This window comes from Coregonus lavaretus, assembly GCF_964263955.1.
Source record: "Coregonus lavaretus genome assembly, chromosome: 10".
Lineage (NCBI taxonomy): Eukaryota > Metazoa > Chordata > Actinopteri > Salmoniformes > Salmonidae > Coregonus > Coregonus lavaretus.
This window is the reverse complement of record NC_139997.1, coordinates 12,257,972-12,278,273: the sequence shown is the minus strand read 5'-3', so window position 1 is coordinate 12,278,273 and position 20,302 is coordinate 12,257,972. Positions and strand designations below refer to the sequence as shown.

General features: G+C 42.1%; 1 protein-coding gene across 4 annotated transcripts in view; it reads left to right on the top strand.

Moving 5' to 3' along the window:
• LOC311136067 (tyrosine-protein kinase Fer-like) overlaps window positions 1-20,302 on the top strand; it is a 41,634-nt gene that overhangs the window by 15,583 nt on the left and 5,749 nt on the right. For 3 of the 4 annotated variants that reach the window (XM_084170132.1, XM_084170133.1, XM_084170134.1), the window contains 8 exons: window positions 2,967-3,062; window positions 3,302-3,508; window positions 6,130-6,252; window positions 7,301-7,357; window positions 7,510-7,625; window positions 8,924-9,018; window positions 9,166-9,289; window positions 19,100-19,254. In XM_084170132.1, the coding sequence (XP_084026258.1) occupies window positions 2,967-3,062; window positions 3,302-3,508; window positions 6,130-6,252; window positions 7,301-7,357; window positions 7,510-7,625; window positions 8,924-9,018; window positions 9,166-9,289; window positions 19,100-19,254 (973 nt within the window). The remainder of the gene's footprint in view (window positions 1-2,966; window positions 3,063-3,301; window positions 3,509-6,129; window positions 6,253-7,300; window positions 7,358-7,509; window positions 7,626-8,923; window positions 9,019-9,165; window positions 9,290-19,099; window positions 19,255-20,302) is intronic. The other variant, XM_084170135.1, reaches the window with a different exon arrangement.

Genomic DNA, 20,302 nt, shown 5'->3' with positions numbered 1-20,302 from the left:
AAACTTTTGACCACGACTGTATAGCGTCTGTTGATTAAATGTCTTTGCTTGATGATTTTGTTAGTCTTAGATACTTTTGCGGCTGATATTTACTTATGTACACTTACACATACTGGTACTGTGTCAGTATACTGCTTTTCATTCATTGTATAGTAGTAGGCCAGTATGTGTTTTGTCTTCTGCTGTCTCCATGAATATACTCCTTCAGGCAAATCAAAGTTGTTGTTTTTTATCTAAAATATGCTGTTGTGCTGAATCTTTCATTTAAAACAATTTGTACCTTTCTCATCAAATGTCACTGAAATGTCGACCCATAGAGGTAAAAAAAATAGATGTATCTCTGTGTCAATCATGTCCCTGTTTTAAAAGCAGATGGTGTCATTATAAACCAGTTCAGAAGAAAAACACTGATAAACGTTGCATACCTGTTTTCCACAGATTTTTGTCATTTCAGTGAAATGGAAACATGTTTCACCAATGTTGAGATATTTGGCTTTGAATGGGGCAGTGTAAGAGAAAAAGCTTTTTGTTGACTCTGCAGTATGTGGTAGATGATATGGTGGTGCTGTTGAGCCTCCTTTAGACTCTAGCTCTCTCTGCAGAGAGTTGGATGAGCAAAGGGGGGCAGTGTAAGCACATTGTGATGGCTATAAACCTCTATATAATATAATAATAATAAATATATATAATATCGTATTGTGAGGTCCCTGGCAATTCCCAGCCCCAATTAATCAAATGGCCACCCGGACTATTTGCATTGACCCCCCCCCCCCCCCCCCCCTTGGTTTTTACACTGCTGCTAAACTCGCTGTTTATTATCTATGCATAGTCACTTTATCCCTACCTACAGTGGGGGGAAAAAGTATTTAGTCAGCCACCAATTGTGTAAGTTCTCCCACTTAAAAAGATGAGAGAGGCCTGTAATTTTCATCATAGGTACACGTCAACTATGACAGACAAAATGAGAAAAGAAAATCCAGAAAATCACATTGTAGGATTTTAATGAATTTATTTACATTTACATTTTACATTTTAGTCATTTAGCAGACGCTCTTATCCAGAGCGACTTACAGGAGCAATTAGGGTTAAGTGCCTTGCTCAAGGGCACATCGACAGATTTTTCACCTAGTCGGCTTGGGGATTAGAACCAGCGACCTTTCGGTTACTGGCACAACGCTCTTACCCCCTAAGCCACCTGCCGCCCCGGTGCAAATTATGGTGGAAAATAAGTATTTGGTCAATAACAAAAGTTTCTCAATACTTTGTTATATACCCTTTGTTGGCAATGACACAGGTCAAACGTTTCTGTAAGTCTTCACAAGGTTTTCACACACTGTTGCTGGTATTTTGGCCCATTCCTCCATGCAGATCTCCTCTAGAGCAGTGATGTTTTGGGGCTGTCGCTGGGCAACACGGACTTTCAACTCCCTCCAAATATTTTCTATGGTGTTGAGATCTGGAGACTGGCTAGGCCACTCCAGGACCTTGAAATGCTTCTTACGAAGCCACTCCTTCGTTGCCCGGGCGGTGTGTTTGGGATCATTGTCATGCTGAAAGACCCAGCCACGTTTCATCTTCAATGCCCTTGCTGATGGAAGGAGGTTTTCACTCAAAATCTCACGATACATGGCCCCATTCATTCTTTCCTTTACACGGATTAGTCGTCCTGGTCCCTTTGCAGAAAAACAGCCCCAAAGCATGATGTTTCCACCCCCATGCTTCACAGTAGGTATGGTGTTCTTTGGATGCAACTCAGCATTCTTTGTCCTCCAAACACGACGAGTTGAGTTTTTACCAAAATGTTCTATTTTGGTTTCATCTGACCATATGACATTCTCCCAATCCTCTTCTGGATCATCCAAATGCACTCTAGCAAACTTCAGACGGGCCTGGACATGTACTGGCTTAAGCAGGGGGACACGTCTGCACTGCAGGATTTGAGTCCCTGGCGGCGTAGTGTGTTACTGATGGTAGGCTTTGTTACTTTGGTCCCAGCTCTCTGCAGGTCATTTACTAGGTCCCCCCGTGTGGTTCTGGGATTTTTGCTCACCGTTCTTGTGATCATTTTGACCCCACGGGGTGAGATCTTGCGTGGAGCCCCAGATCGAGGGAGATTATCAGTGGTCTTGTATGTCTTCCATTTCCTAATAATTGCTCCCACAGTTGATTTCTTCAAACCAAGCTGCTTACCTATTGCAGATTCAGTCTTCCCAGCCTGGTGCAGGTCTACAATTTTGTTTCTGGTGTCCTTTGACAGCTCTTTGGTCTTGGCCATAGTGCAGTTTGGAGTGTGACTGTTTGAGGTTGTGGACAGGTGTCTTTTAAACTGATAACAAGTTCAAACAGGTGCCATTAATACAGGTAACGAGTGGAGGACAGAGGAGCCTCTTAAAGATGAAGTTACAGGTCTGTGAGAGCCAGAAATCTTGCTTGTTTGTAGGTGACCAAATACTTATTTTCCACCATAATTTGCAAAAAAATTCATAAAAAATCCTACAATGTGATTTTCTGGATTTTTTTCTCTCAATTTGTCTGTCATAGTTGACGTGTACCTATGATGAAAATTACAGGCCTCTCATCTTTTTAAGTGAGAGAACTTGCACAATTGGTGGCTGACTAAATACTTTTTTTCTTTACTGTACATGTACAAATGACCTGGACTAACCTGTACCAACACACATTGACTCGGTACCGGTACCCCTCGTTATTGTTATTTTATTGTGTTATTATTGTTTATTTTTTTGACTAGTTTATTTATTAAATATTTTCTTAACTCTATTTTCTTAAAACTGCATTGTTGGTTAAGGGCTTGTAAGTAAGCATTTCACGGTAAGGTCTACACCTGTTGTATTCGGCGCATGTGACAAATAACATTTTATTTTATTTGATACACTATAGTTTACTGTAGTCGGCTTGCTCAACTGTTTATTCTCAACAGATTTTCAACCAAATGTCTGTATTTTCAGGACAAAGGCAAAGACAGGACATCAAAGTTTGACACCTTGCGTCATTCCTTCGCTGGCATCATCCGCTCTCCCAAATCAGTCCTTGGCTCATCATCGGTAAATTCTAAAGTCTGTTAAAAAAAACAGGTTTTAAAAGCATTGTGTTCTTGTGTAGTGAGTGTGGAAACTATCCTGTCTATCATAGATATTGCATTCAAATTGTGCATTACCTGTTTAATCTGAGTGGAGTGACACAGATCTTATAGCTCTCTTGACTTGCAATTGAACAGCGATTGATTCCTAACTGACATTATCATCATATCATCATGTCATATCATTCCATTGTACGTGTCCAGCAGTTTTTCGACGTGATCCCAACCAGTGAGAAGCCCCTGGGGGACCAGGAGTGGTACCATGGGGCCATCCCCAGGACCGAGGCCCAGGAGTTGCTCAAAGAGCAGGGAGACTTCCTGGTCCGGGAGAGCCACGGCAAGCCTGGCGAGTACGTCCTGTCTGTCTTCTCCGAGGGACAGCGGAGACACTTCATCATCCAGTTTGCAGACGTGAGTTCTACTTGTTCAGTTCTAAATAAAACTAAAGGCATTTCTTAGCCTGGTCATAGATCTGTTTGTGCCATGTTTGGCATGACAAGGAGTTGACATGATGGCACAAACAGATCTCAGACCAGGCTAGGTGTTTGTCTCACTGCAGAGCCACTAGGTTTCAGCAGTAAAAGAGACAAAATATAAAGGTGTAGGACCTTCCGAGTGGCGCAGCGTTCTAAGGCACTGCATGGCAGTGCTAGAGGCGTCACTACAGACCCGGGTACGATCCTAGGCTGTGGCGCAGCCGTCCGCAACCAGGAGACCAATGAGACGGTGCATAATTGGCCCAGCGTCGTCTGGGTTAGGGGAGGATTTGGCCGGCCGAGATGTCCTTGTCCCATTGCGTTCTAGTGACTCCTTGTGGCGGGCCGGTCGCCAGTTGTACGTGTTTCCTCCGACACATTGGTGCGGCTGGCTTTCGGGTTAAGCGAGCAGTGTGTCAAGAAGCAGTGCGGCTTGGCAGGGTCGTGTTTCGGAGGACGCATGGCTCTCGACCTTCACCTCTCCCGAGTCCGTACGGGAGTTGCAGCGATGGGACAAGACTGTAACTACCAATTGGATATCACGAAATTGGGGAGATAAAGGGGTAAAAAGTACACACAAAAATAAATATATATATATACAGTGACTTGCGAAAGTATTCACCCCGGTGACATTTTTCCTATTTTGTTGCCTTACAACCTGAAATTAAAATGGATTTTTGGGTGGGGTTGTATCATTTGATTTACACAACATGCCTACCACTTTGAAGATGCAAAATATTTTTTTGGGTGAAACAAACAAGAAATAAGACAAAAAAACTGAACTTGAGCGTGCATAACTATTCACCCCCCCCAAAAGTCAATACTTTGTAGAGCCACCTTTTGCAGCAATTACAGCTGCAAGTTTTTGGGGTATGTCTCTAAGCTTGGCACATCTAGCCACTGGGATTTCTGCCCATTCTTCAAGGAAAAACTGCTCCAGCTCCTTCAAGTTGGATGGGTTCCACTGGTGTACAGCAATCATTAAGTCATACCACAGATTCTCAATTGGATTGAGGTCTGGTCTTTGACTAGGCCATTCCAAGACATTTAAATGTTTCCCCTTAAACCACTCGAGTGTTGCTTTAGCAGTATGCTTAGGGTCATTGTCCTACTGGAAGGTGAACCTCCATCCCAGTCTCAAATCTCTGGAAGACTGAAACAGGTTTCCCTCAAGAATTTCCCTGTATTTAGCGCCACCATCATTCCTTCAATTCTGACCAGTTTCCCAGTCCCTGCCGATGAAAAACATCCCCACAGCATGATGCTGCCACCACCATGCTTCACTGTGGGGATGGTGTTCTCGGGGTGATGAGAGGTGTTGGGTTTGCGCCAGACATAGTGTTTTCCTTGATGGCCAAAAAGCTCAATTTTAGTCTCATCTGACCAGAGTACCTTCTTCCATATGTTTGGGGAGTCTCCCACATGCCTTTTGGCAAACACCAAACGTGTTTGCTTATATATTTCTTCAAGCAATGGCTTTTTTCTGGCCACTCTTCCGTAAAGCCCAGCTCTGTGGAGTGTATGGCTTAAAGTGGTCCTATGGACAGATACTCCAATCTCCGCTGTGGAGCTTTGCAGCTCCTTCAGGGTTATCTTTGGTCTCTTTGTTGCCTCTCTGATTAATGCCCTCCTTGCCTGGTCCGTGAGTTTTGGTGGGCGGCCCTCTCTTGGCAGGTTTGTTGTGGTGCCATATTCTTTCCATTTTTTAATAATGGATTTAATGGTGCTCCGTGGGATGTTCAAAGTTTCAGATATTTTTTTATAACCCAACCCTGATCTGTACTTCTCCACAATTTTGTCCCTGACCTGTTTGGAGAGCTCCTTGGTCTTCAAGGTGCCGCTTGCTTGGTGGTGCCCCTTGCTTAGTGGTGTTGCAGACTCTGGGGCCTTTCAGAACAGGTGTGTATATATACAGAGATCATGTGACAGATCATGTGACACTTAGATTGCACACAGTTTATTTAACTAATTATGTGACTTCTGAAGGTAATTGGTTGCACCAGATCTTATTTAGGGGCTTCATAGCAAAGGGGGTGAATACATATGCATGCACCACTTTTCCGTTATTTATTTTTTAGAATTTTTTGAAACAAGTTAGTTTTTTCATTCCACTTCACCAATTTGGACTATTTTGTGTATGTACATTACATGAAATCCAAATAAAAATAAATTTAAATCACAGGTTGTAATGCAACAAAATAGGAAAAACACCAAGGGGGATGAATACTTTTGCAAGGCACTGTGTGTGTGTATATATATATATATATAAGGTGTAGTCAGGTATTTTTGATGTGATGATGTGCGTCAGCCAATGGTTACTTTATGTCTGTCACTAAGACACAGAGATGAGAGATCACAGGCACCTTGGTTGAAACTGAAGTTAATTGGCAAGGAATTCTATGGTTGATGTGTTTTAATTTAATTCGTTCAGATGACAGCTACTAGTAATTGCTTGTGAAGTTGTTTCCGTAACACAAAAGATGATGATTAGAAAAGCTTCCAACTCAACTTTGTAGTTAATCAATCCCATGCTCTGTGCCGCCTCTTTGTCCACAGAACCAGTATCGTTTTGAAGGCACTGGCTTCCCGACCATTCCTCAGTTAATTGAACACCATTATACTTCAAAGCAAGTTATTACCAAGAAGTCTGGGGTGGTGCTTTTAAACCCAGTCGTCAAGGTAAAACATATTTGCTCTCCTATCTTTTGTTCATTCACCCTGTGATTCAGATCAGAAGTCAATGAGTGGTTTCACAACAGGGGTGGGAATGTAATTATTGCTAAAGCCATCAAGCTGTCATGGAGGCCTTTAATCACACTGTGAAACTCATCAATATGCTCAGGTTGTCCAGAAGCTTGTGGTGTTTGTGGTAGGAGGCTAATAGATGGTCAGGAATAAGCCCTTGAATAAGAATCTGACATTAACTAAATATTGTAGTTATATTTATCAGTAAAGCTGTGATCACAGTTGAACAACTTTTTGTTGATGAAGTTCTAACTAGGTTCTCCACATTAAGAAAATAAAAATCCATTTAAAAAAAATACAACGTATAGAATCGTGTGAATCGCAATATATATCGTATCGGTATCGTGAGGTCCCTGGCAATTCCCAGCCCTAATTGACAGGATTCATTCCTGGTTTCCAGACCTGTATGACGTTTTCAGGACCCATTTCTCATGTATAATAGTGCAAATGTCTTTTTAATATCCACTCTGTGTTGCAGCTGCATCCAATATGCTTTAAGTGACCTGGATAGGGGGAAATAGGCCAACACTGTTAATACCCAGGTTTAATCATAAAGAAGACCTGGAGTCCTCCTTAGCTGGCCTGCTGGTGTTGAACATAATGGTGTTTTAATTGCCTCAGCCATCACCAACACAGGGCTAATTGTTGTTGTCATTACTACTGTAATAGATCTGCTGAAGCCTAGGAATGCTAAGTGTTTTTAAATGGTCTTTCTTCAAGCATTTCATGGAAAAGCGGTGAAATTTGACCATTAGGCACCACCTCGCACTTGGAAGAATGCGATTTGGATTTGATCATTGTTTTATTCGATGAGACTGGCCGTTGGAATGCGTTATGTTGAGCTGGGCCAAAGATGGAAATACTTTGAAATTATTTTCTTGCTCTGATGTTTTTGAGGCATCAAGGTTTTTGTGGTTTATTTTTTTGTGGATGTTCTGTGTCTTGTGTTTACATTGCGTATGTTTTGTTCCGTCTTCTGTAGGATAAAAAATGGATACTCAACCACGAGGATGTTAGTCTTGGAGAGCTTCTTGGCAAAGTTAGTGATTTTAGATATCCTTTTCATTTTCAACACATCTGTAGGACAGATGTTATCTTTGATTAGTTTTGACATCCATCATCAATGATGTCAATATATGTTTGATTAAACCAACTTCTGTTACTATATCTCTGTGTTTTCTTTGTTCTTAGGGCAACTTTGGTGAGGTATTCAAAGGAACTTTGCGGGACAAGACTCCTGTGGCAGTCAAAACATGTAAAGAGGATCTTCCACAGGAGCTGAAGATTAAGTTCCTATCAGAAGCCAGGTGAGAGGACAAAATCTCATTTTTATTTATCACATGCGCCAAATACAACAGGTGTAGACCTTACCATGAAATGCTTACTTACAAGCCCTTAACCAACAATGCAGTTTTAAGTAAATAGAGTTAAGAAAATATTTACTAAATAAACTAAAGTTTTAAAAAAAGTTACACAATAAAATAACAATAACGAGGCTATATACAGGGGGTACTGGTACCGAGTCATTGTGCGGGGGTACAGGTTAGTCGAGGTAATTTGTACATGTGGGTAGGGGTAAAGTGACTATACATAGATAATAAACAGCGAGTAGCAGCAGTGTAAAAAAAATATATAAAAAAGCTCTCGACCTGCTCCACTACAGCCCTGGCGATGTGAATGGGGGCGTGTTCCCCCCCCCCCCCCCCCTTTTCCTGTAGTCCACAATCAGTTCCTTTGTCTTGCGCACGTTGAGGGAGAGGTTGTTGTCCTGGCACCACACTGCCAGGTCTCTGACCTCCTCCCTATAGGCTGTCTCATTGTTGTCTGTGATCAGCAAACTTAATGATGGTGTTGGAGTCGTGCTTGGCCACGCAGTCGTGGGTGAACAGGGTGTACAGGACGGGACTAAGCACGCATCCCTGAGGGGCCACCGTGTTGAGGATCAGCGTGGCAGATGTGTTGTTGCCTACCCTTACCACCTGGGCGCGGCCCGTCAGGAAGTCCAGGATCCAGTTACAGAGGGAGGTGTTTAGTCCCAGGGTCCTTAGCTTAGTGACGAGCTTTGTGGGCACTATGGTGTTGAACGCTGAGCTGTAGTCAATTAACAGAATTCTCATATAGGTGTTCATTTTGTTCAGGTGGGAAAGGGCAGTGTGGAGTGCAATTGAGATTGCATCATCTGTGGATCTCTTGGGGTGATATGCGATTTGGAGTGGGTCTAGGATTTCCGGGATGATGGTGTTGATGTGAGCCATGACCAGCCTTTCAAAGCTCTTCATGGCTACAGACGTGAGTGCTACAGGGCGGTAGTCATTTAGGCAGGTTACCTTGGCGTTCTTGGGCACCACATGTCCTAGTTCCTATCAGAAGCCAGGTGAGTGGACCACATGTCCTAGTTCCTATCAGAAGCCAGGTGAGAGAAGCGCATGTCCTACAATATAGTGGATGAAAATGACAGCTGTCAATCAATTGCAGGTCCCGTCAAGTACCTTGAAACGTCCGTTCACTCATCTAACATTATTTCACTTAACACGCTTTTAGTCTGGTGTTTAGAGATTTGACAAATATGTAATTATCTCATATTGGTACTTTCTTGTTTCTACAGGATCCTAAAGCAATATGACCATGCAAACATTGTGAAGTTGATAGGCGTTTGCACACAACGACAGCCTATTTACATTGTGATGGAGCTAGTGTCAGGTAAGTCCAGCAGCATACATTACTGCCATACAGATAACTTTTTGAGACTCAATTGTAGTTTCGCAGGTAGTGTGCAATTTCAAAAGTAATTTACAAGCGATGACCAATGTTACAATTGTGAATATACATTTTATATCCTATTTGAAGGAGGGGACTTCTTGTCGTTTCTACGGAAGAGGAAGGAAGACCTGAAGACCAAACAGCTGGTGAAGTTTGCTTTAGATGCTGCTGCAGGAATGGCTTACCTCGAGCTCAAAAACTGCATCCACAGGTATGGAGATTTTGCCTTGTTTTAGCGTTGTCAACATCAATCTGGAATACTGTATGCAACATGTACAGTATGTTTATGATTCTCCATAGAGTCTTCCAACTAGGGCTAGGCCATATAGCCAAAATATCATATCACAATATTTTTTCACAACGTTCTAAATATGCTTTGAGTAGTTCATAACCCTAGGGTGGCAACACAGAAATGATAAGTGATTTCAATGGGGCTTTCTCCATTCTGATTATTTTATACTGTTCAATCCAACTTCAAACAAAAATAATTTTCAGTATTTTCATAAATTTCTGCATTTCCTGCTCTTTTGTTATCATTTCCACACTGTGCCACCAAGGGCTGCATGAAATGGGCAAGAATCTAGACCTAGTTAACTGATGAACTGTTGGAATCGTGAAAATATAATGATTATTCTAATTATATATTTGGAATATAGTGGGCAGCACCTTGAATACATTGTTGTTTGACATGAGAACGAATGAATAAACCAGGGAGGAATTATTGACGGGGAAGGAACCAAAGTGTTTCCAGGGGACTCTAATTAGATGTTACATTTCATGTTTTCTTACCTCGTGTAGCTAGCTAGCTAACATATTCATGCTTCGCTTATAGAGAGAAATAGTAATAGCATCGTTTTGTAGGCCCTAACTCCGCCATGGCTTGTTGGTCAAAGCCTATGGGGAAATGAATGGAGTTTTTTGGAAGGTTTTTGAATAAATAGGGGTGTGAACGTTAAAACGTTTAAACGAAGTTGGGATCCTTATCGTTAAGAAAAATCCCTAACTAAAAAACAATAATTTTTTTCTTCACATAATTAAAATCACAGTTCAGTTATCACAAAACATTGTTTTCTTGTTATAGCCAATAGGCTATAAAGACCTGGGGAAGTTGTGTAATTCAAAATAAAACCAGAGAGGAAGAGGCTAATTTTAGGCTACTTGGTGAATTTGCAAGGCATGTAAAACAAGACATTGCGAGATGCAGATTACCAAAACATATGAGCACGCTTCTGCCTTCTTCTGCCCCTCTCTCCTTCGCTCTGGCCTGCCTGCTCGGTCTCTTCGCTAATGCTGCAAGTGTGTGTTCAGTCTAGCGGTCGTACATACAGTACCAGTCAAAAGTTTGGACACACCTACTCATTCAAGGGTTTTTCTTTATTTTTACAATTTTCTACATTGTAGAATAATAGTGAAGACATCAAAACTATGAAATAATACATGTAGTAACCAAAAAAGTGTTAAACAAATCAAAATATATTTTCGATTTTAGATTCTTCAAAGTAGCCACCCTTTGCCTTGATGACAGCTTTGCACACTCTTGGCATTCTCTCATTTACATTTTACATTTAACATTTTAGTCATTTAGCAGACGCTCTTATCCAGAGCGACTTACAGTTAGTGAGTGCATACATTATTTATTTATATATATATATATATATATATATATATATATATATATATATATATATATATATATATATATATATATATATATATATATATATTTTACATACTGGCCCCCCGTGGGAATCGAACCCACAACCCTGGCGTTGCGAACGCCATGCTCTACCAACTGAGCTACATCCCTGCCGGACATTTCCTCCCATACCCTGGGCCAATTGTGCGCCGCCCCATGGGTCTTCTTCCGGTCGCGTCCGGCTACGACAGAGCCTGGATTCGAACCAGGATCTCTAGTGGCACAGTTAGCTAGTGCCTTAGACCACTGCGCCACTCGGTAGACCAGCAAAGCACCATCACACCTCCTCCTCCATGCTTCACGGTGGGAACTACACATGCGGAGATCATCCGTTCACCTACTCTGCGTCTCACAAAGACACGGCGGTTGGAACCAAAAATCTGGAATTTGGACTCATCAGACCAAAGGACAGATTTCCACCGGTCTAATGTCCATTGCTCGTGTTTCTTGGCCCAAGCAAGTCTCTTCTTCTTTTTGGTGTCCTTTAGTAGTGGTTTCTTTACAGCAATTCGACCATGAAGGCCTGATTCACACAGTCTCCTCTGAACAGTTGATGTTGAGATGTCTGTTACTTGAACTCTGTGAAGCATTTATTTGGGCTGCAGTCTGAGGTGCAGTTAACTCTAATTAACTTATCCTCTGCAGCAGAGGTAACTCTGGGTCATCCTTTCCTGTGGCGGTCCTCATGAGAGCCAGTTTCATCATAGCGCTTGATGTTTTTTGAGACTGCACTTGAAGAAACTTTCAAAGTTCTTGACATTTTCCGGATTGACTGACCTTCATGTCTTAAAGTAATGATGGACTGTCGCTTCTCTTTGCTTATTTGAGCTGTTCTTGCCATAATATGGACTTGGTCTTTTACTAAATAGGGCTATCTTCTGTATACCCCCCCCCCCCCCCCCCCCCCCCACCTTGTCACAACACAACTGATTGTCACAAACGCATTAAGAAGGGAAGAAATTCCACAAATTAACTTTTAACAAGGCACACCTGTTAATTGAAATGCATTCCAGGTGACTACCTCATGAAGCTGGTTGAGAGAATGTCAAGAGTGTGCAAAGCTGTCATCAAGGCAAAGGGTGGCTACTTAAAAGAATCTCAAATATAAAATATATTTTGATTTGTTTAACACTTTTTTGGTTACTACATGATTCCATATGTGTTATTTCATAGTTTTGATGTCTTCACTATTATTCTACAATGTAGAAAATAGTCAAAATAAAGTAGGTGTGTCCAAACTTTTAACTGGTACTGTATGTAATAGGACCGTTATTCTGCATTGTAAATTGATGTGAAATTGTATGATTTTTTTCTTATCGTTTTAATGGAAACCGATGTTAAAAAATGGCTGTTTAAACGTTAAGCAAAATGTTTCCTTTGTCACATCCCTAGTGGTAAGCACAGGCTTAGGAGATATACGTTTTGTTCTATGAATTAATCTTCATCAGCTAACGTCACTTTCTGTGAATTTTGAAGTGTTTATGTAATTCAAAAAAGTACATAAAGAACACAAATTATATGCGTCATAATTCATAAAGATCATGTTAACTGACTGATATTATCTCATAGAACAAAACTTATAAGATCTCCTAAGCCTGTGTTAACCTCAGACCTTATTTTTGGCGTTTATCCCAAAACCCTATTCTTTCCCCATAGGGATGGCTGAACGAACCAGAGGTAACTCCTCTCTGATTTAGAAGATACCATTGCACAAACAACATGCTTATCTAGGCCTACACCAGCACTGGTACCAAAGATTTTATAACTAAACCAAGATAGACCACAGCCCGTCGTTTCAAATGGGAACAAATGAGTCATAGTGGGCAGAACAAGCAAGGAGCTGGGCAGAGCCAAGCACGAGCTTGCGAGATCCTATTGGCGCATTGTAGCCACATTTGCATATTTCCGTTAGGGAACGACTACTCTGTGAAGAGCACAGTAACTCAATACAATAAATCAATTAGCCTTTGCACTTCTTTTAAACAATGCCATTTTTTACAACTTTAGCAAAGGGTGAAGTCTACAAAACGTAGTCTACTCTGTTCGTAAAACAAATTTTAGTTTTGGGAATAGAAAACTGTATTGAGATCAAATGTTTCATCGATGACAACATTTTCTAAACGTCTGCGAAAATCCATCTCGTTCCAGCTTCTCCCACTGCCGGACACTTGGCGTGGAAACGCCAAGCGGATGCTTCACATTTATACATCCGGTGAAATATCTGTCTCATTGTTCTATCTGTGCTGGTACCATGCTGTATTACCTAGCTACGTTTGCTGACTCTTAGTACATTTAGCAAGCTAGCTAGCTAGCCAGCTAACTAACGATTAGCATTAGCGGCTAACACAATTTATTTTAGCCGCAAGACACAACTTGCTAAAAAAAGAAAAACTAGCGGACAGTAAGGTACACAAACTAATAGTGTAATTGTAGAACGCTTGTGGAAATCAGCATTGTTGTCACCAATATCTTGTTGCATCTATCTGACCATGCAGAGTGAACGGCAAGAAAAATCTTGTGACTCCGTGGTTGAGCAACAACATGCTCTCCCTGAGTGACAGGGGGCAGGGTTTGGTGTGGGAAGCAGCATGCAGGAGGACAGGGAGAAAACAGAGTAAACGATAAAAATGGACATTACACATGGCAGAGTTGCGTATCACAATTAACAAACCAAACATTGAAATACCATTATAGATGGTAAAGTAAAAGCCCAAACCTGTCTGTGCATCAATACTGCTGTATATACTAAAATGCGGTATACTGCCCTAATTCCAACAAATTGCCCTATCTGTCTATTGTTCAATAGATTGCTCATGCTTTTAACAGAATTTCAGTTTTCTTATTTTTACTTCTAAATATGACACAAAACTTCATACATGAAACTATTATTAACCTAGCAGCAAGCCTACTACATTTTCAAACCTAACTGAATTTAAACCCCATGAAATGTCTTCCCCTCTATAATGCCAGGCCCCCTAAAGTAAGATATGTGAGAGGACAACATGGATCTCTCTCTGCTTTACTGCAGTTTACAACACTGTCACCTTTGATGGTAACACACCAATTTGAGATTGTGTTTTCAGGTGAAAACTAATATTTCCAGCAAGCCAGATAGTCGCAGCAAGAGAGAGAGAGGTGCTACTGCTGCTGCAATCAGTCTTACATTTCTCACAGCACAGCGGGGCTATCAAATCATCTCCGGTGCATTGCTCTTACTTATCTCACCGGGGCCAGTCTCCCTGAGTGACAGCCTAATTTAGCCCAACTCTGTGGCTCGGTGCCGGCAGTCAGCAGAAATGACAGGAGAAGCACTTTGAAAAATACCAGAGTAGCTGTAGGCCCCCTTCTCACAGAGGGGCTGCAGATGAGGGCTATGAAATTGAAATGGGAGGGATGCAGGGCACAATCTGTCCTGCGAGCATGTACACATGCACGTCGCACCCACGCATATACGAGCGTACACACACACACACTTTCACATACTTACACACATAATAATAATAATAAATAATATGCTATTTAGCAGACGCTTTTATCCAAAGCGACTTAGAGTCATGTGCATACATTTTTACGTATGGGTGGTCCCGGGGAGCGAACCCACTACCCTGGCGTTACAAGCGCCATGCTCTACCAATTGAGCTACAGGTATGTGTGTACACATACCTGTAGTGTACACACACACACAAAAACACACATTGTACAGGGTCATCCCAGCCACCTGCATCAGGGCCCACCAAATCTGGTGGATGACTTTTCTCTCTGCAGAGTAGAAATGTTCACATCATCAGATTACAGACCGTATGGTGACCTTAACATGGACAGTGGTAGTTGAGCTCCCCATCTGTTACAACTCGTGTTTGTTTTCGGTGTCCTGATTGCCTCCTATTTCAGTCATTTATTTAATGGCATATTGTTAATATGAAAATGTTAATGTCCATGATGAGTATTCCTGTCAGCCAATATGGCTAGCCTCTGTCAGAAGCAGTCTCTCTCTTCTCTCTCTACCACTAAATCCATTCATTTTGTTCTGTAGAGATTAAGCTCCAGCTAATACACCCTGTGTCTGTGTGTGTGTTCACATTTTTATGCGCACGCGTGTGTGTTTATAGGTAGGTGTAGGTGTGTGTGTGTGTGTGTGTGTGTGTGTGCATTGCACGTGTGTTTGTGATCGACGCCTGTCATTAACAATCCCCACATGGTCTGCTAGATTGTGCCAGCAGAGATTATCCTGTCCAGTCACAACAGGGAGCTGTGGTCTCGTTGTGGACCCATTTAGGTTGTGGTCATGATTGTTGGTTCATATCCAAACAAAGGCTTACTGTTTGCCATCATAGGCAGACAGGATGTAGCTACTTTGAGAGTCTCAACAGGCCCCTCATGAAGGTGCTGTGGTCATGTGTTTTGCTGTTGTATTTAGAAACCATCACAGCCCATCTCTTTGTCACACCCACACTTCACCGTACCATCCAGGCTTCTCATTCCGCTCTGCTGCACCCCCATGATCTGAGGAGGATGGAGGGAGAGTGGAAGTAAAGTGATACACTATATACAGTTGAAGTCGGAAGTTTACATACACCTTAGCCAAATACATTTAAACTCCGTTTTTCACAATTCCTGACATTTACTCCTAGTAAAAAATTCCCTGTCTTAGGTCAGTTAGGATCACCACTTTATTTTAAGAATGTGAAATGTCAGAATAATAGTAGAGAGAATTATTTATTTCAGCTTTTATTTATTTCATCACATTCCCAGTGGGCCAGAAGTTTACATACAATCAATTAGTATTTGGTAGCATTGCCTTTAAATTGTTTAACTTGGGTCAAACGTTTCGGGTAGCCTTCCACAAGCTTCCCACAATCAGTTGGGTGAATTTTGGCCCATTCCTCCTCACAGAGCTGGTGTAACTGAGTCAGGTTTGTAGGCCTCCTTGCTCGCACATGCTTTTTCAGTTCTGCCCACACATTTTCTATAGGATTGAGGTCAGGGCTTTGTGATGGCCACTCCAATACCTTGACTTTGTTGTCCTTAAGCCATTTTGCCCCAACTTTGGAAGTATGCTTGGGGTCATTGTCCATTTGGAAGACCCATTTGCGACCAAGCTTTAACTTCCTGACTGATATCTTGAGATGTTGCTTCAATATATCCGCATAATTTTCCTTCCTCATAATGCCATCTATTTTGTGAAGTGCACCAGTCCCTCCTTAAGCAAAGCACCCCCACTGCATGAGTCCTGTGTAGCTCAGTTGGTAGAGCATGGTGCTTGCAACACCAGGGTTGTGGGTTCGATTCCCACGGGGGACCAGTATGAAAACCAAAATGTACGCACTCACTAACTGTAAGTCGCTCTGGATAAGAGCGTCTGCTAAATGACTAAAATGTAAATGTAAATTATGCTGCCACCCCCGTGCTTCACGGTTGGGATGGTGTTCTTCGGCTTGTAAGCGTCCCCCTTTTTCCTCCAAACTATGGCCAAACAGTTCTATTTTTGTTTCATCAGACCAGAGGACATTTCTCCAAAAAGTACGATCTTTGTCCCCATGTGCAGTTGCAAACCGTAGTCTAGCTTTTTTATGGCAGTTTTGGAGCAGTGGCTTCTTCCTTGCTGAGCGGCCTTTCAGGTTATGTCAATATAGGAATCGTTTTACTGTGGATATAGATACTTTTGTACCTGTTTCCTCCAGCATCTTCACAAGGTCCTTTGCGGTTGTTCTGGGATTGATTTGCATTTTTCGCACCAAAGTACGTTCATCTTTAGGCCTTGAAATACATCCACAGGTACACCTCCAATTGACTCAAATGATGTCAATTAGCCTATCAGAAGCTTCTAAAGCCATGACATCATTTTCTGGAATTTTCCAAGCTGTTTAAAGGCACAGTCAACTTAGTGTATGTAAACTTCTGACCCACTGGAATTGTGATGCAGTGAATTATAAGTGAAATAATCTCTCTAAACAATTGTTCGAAATATTACTTGTGTCCTGCACAAAGTAGATGTCCTAACCGACTTGCCAAAACTATAGTTTGTTAACAAGAAATTTGTGGAGTGGTTGAAAAACGAGTTTTAATGACTCCAACCTAAGTGTACACTACTTGTCAAAAGTTTTAGGACACCTACTCATTCAAGGGTTTTTCTTTATTTTTACTATTTTCTACATTGTAGAATAATAGTGAAGACATCAAAACTATGAAATAACACATATGGAATCATGTAGTAACCAAAAAAGTATATTTGAGATTTTTCAAATAGCCACCCTTTGCCTTGATGACAGCTTTGCACACTCTTGGCATTCTCTCAACCAGCTTACCTGGAATGCTTTTCCAACAGTCTTGAAGGAGTTCCCACATATGCTGAGCACTTGTTGGCTGCTTTTCCTTCACTCTGCGGTCCAACTCATCCCAAACCATCACAATTGGGTTGAGGTCGGGGGATTGTGGAGGCCAGGTCATCTGATGCAGCACTACATCACTCTCCTGCTTGGTAAAATAGCCCTTACACAGCCTGGATGTGATTTGGGTCGTTGTCCTGTTGAAAAACAAATAATAGTCCCACTAAGCCCAAACCAGATGGGATGGCGTATCGCTGCAGAACGCTGTGGTAGCCATGCTGGTTAAGTGTGCCTTGAATTCTAAATAAATCACAGTGTCACCAGCAAAGCACCCCCACACCATAACACCTCCTCCTCCATGCCTTACGGTGGGAACTACACATGCGGAGATCATCCGTTCACCCACACCACATCTCACAAAGACACAGCGGTTGGAACCAAAAATCTCCAATTTGGACTCCAGACCAAAGGACAAATTTCCACCGGTCTAATGTCCATTGTTCGTGTTTCTTGGCCCAAGCAAGTCTCTTCTTCTTATTGGTGTCCTTTAGTAGTGGTTTCTTTGCAGCAATTCGACCATGAAGGCCTGATTCACACAGTCCCCTCTGAACAGTTGATGTTGAGATGTGTCTGTTACTTGAACTCTGTGAAGCATTTATTTGGGCTGCAATTTCTGAGGCTGGTAACTCTAATGAACTTATCCTCTGCAGTAGAGGTAACTCTGGGTCTTCCTTTCCTGTGGCGGTCCTCATGAGAGCCAGTTTCATCATAGCGCTTGATGGTTTTTGCGACTGCACTTGAATAAACTTTTTCCGGATTGACTGACCTTCATGTCTTAAAGTAATGATGGACTGTCGTTTCTCTTTGCTTATTTGAGCTGTACTTGCCATAATATGGACTTGGTCTTTTACCAAATAGTGCTATCTTCTGTATACCCCCCTACCTTGTCACAACACAACTGATTGGCTTAAACGCATTAAGAAGGAAAGAAATTCCACAAATTAACTTTTAACAAGGCACACCTGTTAATTGAAATGCATTCCAGGTGACTACCTCATGAAGCTGGTTGAGAGAATGCCAAGAGTGTGCAAAGCTGTCATCAAGGCAAAAGGTGGCTATTTGAAGAATCTCAAATATAAAATATATTTTGATTTGTTTAACACTTTTTTGGTTACTACATAATTCCATGTGTTATTTCATGGTTTTGATGTCTTCACTATTATTCTACAAAGTAGAAAATAATAAAAATTAAGAAAAACCCTTAAATGAGTAGGTGTTCTAAAACTTTTGACCGGTAGTGTATGTAAACTTCCGACTTCAACTGTATACAAAAGTGTGTGGACTCCCCTTCAAATTAGTGGATTTGTTTATTTCAGCCACACCCTATGCTGACAGGTGTATAAAATCGAGCACACAGCCATGCAATCGCCATAGGTAAACATTGGCAGTAGAATGGCCTTACTGAAGAGCTCAGTGACTTTCAACATGGCACCATCATAGGATGCCACCTTTCCAACAAGTCAGTTCGTCATATTTCTGCCCTGCTAGAGCTGCCCCGGTCAACTGTAAGTGCTGTTATTGTGAAGTGGAAACATCTAGGAGCAACAACGGCTCAGCCGCGAAGTGGTAAGCCACACAAGCTTACAGAACGGGACCGCTGAGTGCTGAAATGCCTACTGCGAGCCAGGCCTAATCACCCAACATCGGTGCCTGACCTCACTAATGCTCTTGTGGCTGAATGGAATCAAGTCCCCGCAGCAATGTTCCAACATCTAGTGGAAAGCCTTCCTAGAAGACTGGAGGCTGTTACAGCAGCAAAGAGGAGGGGGGGAGGGGGGCAACTCCATATTAATGCCCATGATTTTGGAATGAGATGTTCAACGAGCAGGTGTCCACATACTTTTGGTCATGTAGTGGATTATTCCTCCATCTGAGGAGGATGGAGGGAGAGTGGAAGTAAAGTGATATTATTATCCCTCCCCCCGTCCGTCTCCCTCAGGGATCTGGCGGCCAGGAACTGTCTGGTGGGAGAGAGCAACCTGCTGAAGATCAGCGACTTTGGGATGTCAAGGCAAGAGGACGATGGGATCTACTCATCGTCTGGCCTCAAACAGATCCCCATCAAGTGGACGGCTCCAGAGGCTTTGAATTATGGTAAACTGGAAGGCCTTTCTTTTTCACCAATTTCTTTATCAAACCTCCAAATAGATTTACAGTGAGGGGAAAAAAGTATTTGATCCCCTGCTTATTTTGTGCATTTGCCCACTTACAAAGAAATGATCAGTCTATAATTTTAATGGTAGGTTTATTTGAACAGTGAGAGACAGAATAACAACAAAAAAATCTAGAAAAACGCATGTCAAAAATGTTATAAATTGATTTGCATTTTAATGAGGGAAATAAGTATTTGACCCCCTCTCAATCAGAAAGATTTCTGGCTCCCAGGTGTCTTTTATACAGGTAACGAGCTGAGATTAGGAGCACACTCTTAAAGGGAGTGCTCCTAATCTCAGTTTGTTACCTCTATAAAAGACACCTGTCCACAGAAGCAATCAATCAATCAATCAGATTCCAAACTCTCCACCATGGCCAAGACCAAAGAGCTCTCCAAGGATGTCAGGGACAAGATTGTAGACCTACACAAGGCTGGAATGGGCTACAAGACCATCGCCAAGCATCTTGGTGAGAAGGTGACAACAGTTGGTGCGATTATTCGCAAATGGAAGAGACACAAAATAACTGTCAATCTCCCTCGGCCTGGGGCTCCATGCAAGATCTCACCTCGTGGAGTTGCAATGATCATGAGAACGGTGAGGAATCAGCCCAGAACTACACGGGAGGATCTTGTCAATGATCTCAAGGCAGCTGGGACCATAGTCACCAAGAAAACAATTGGTAACACACTACGCCGTGAAGGACTGAAATCCTGCAGCGCCTGCAAGGTCCCCCTGCTCAAGAAAGCACATATACAGGCCCCTCTGAAGTTTGCCAATGAACATCTGAATGATTCAAAGGAGAACTGGGTGAAAGTGTTGTGGTCAGATGACCAAAATCGAGCTCTTTGGCATCAACTCAACTCGCCGTGTTTGGAGGAGGAGGAATGCTGCCTATGACCCCAAGAACACCATCCCCACCGTCAAACATGGAGGTGGAAACATTATGCTTTGGAGCTGTTTTTCTGCTAAGGGGACAGGACAACTTC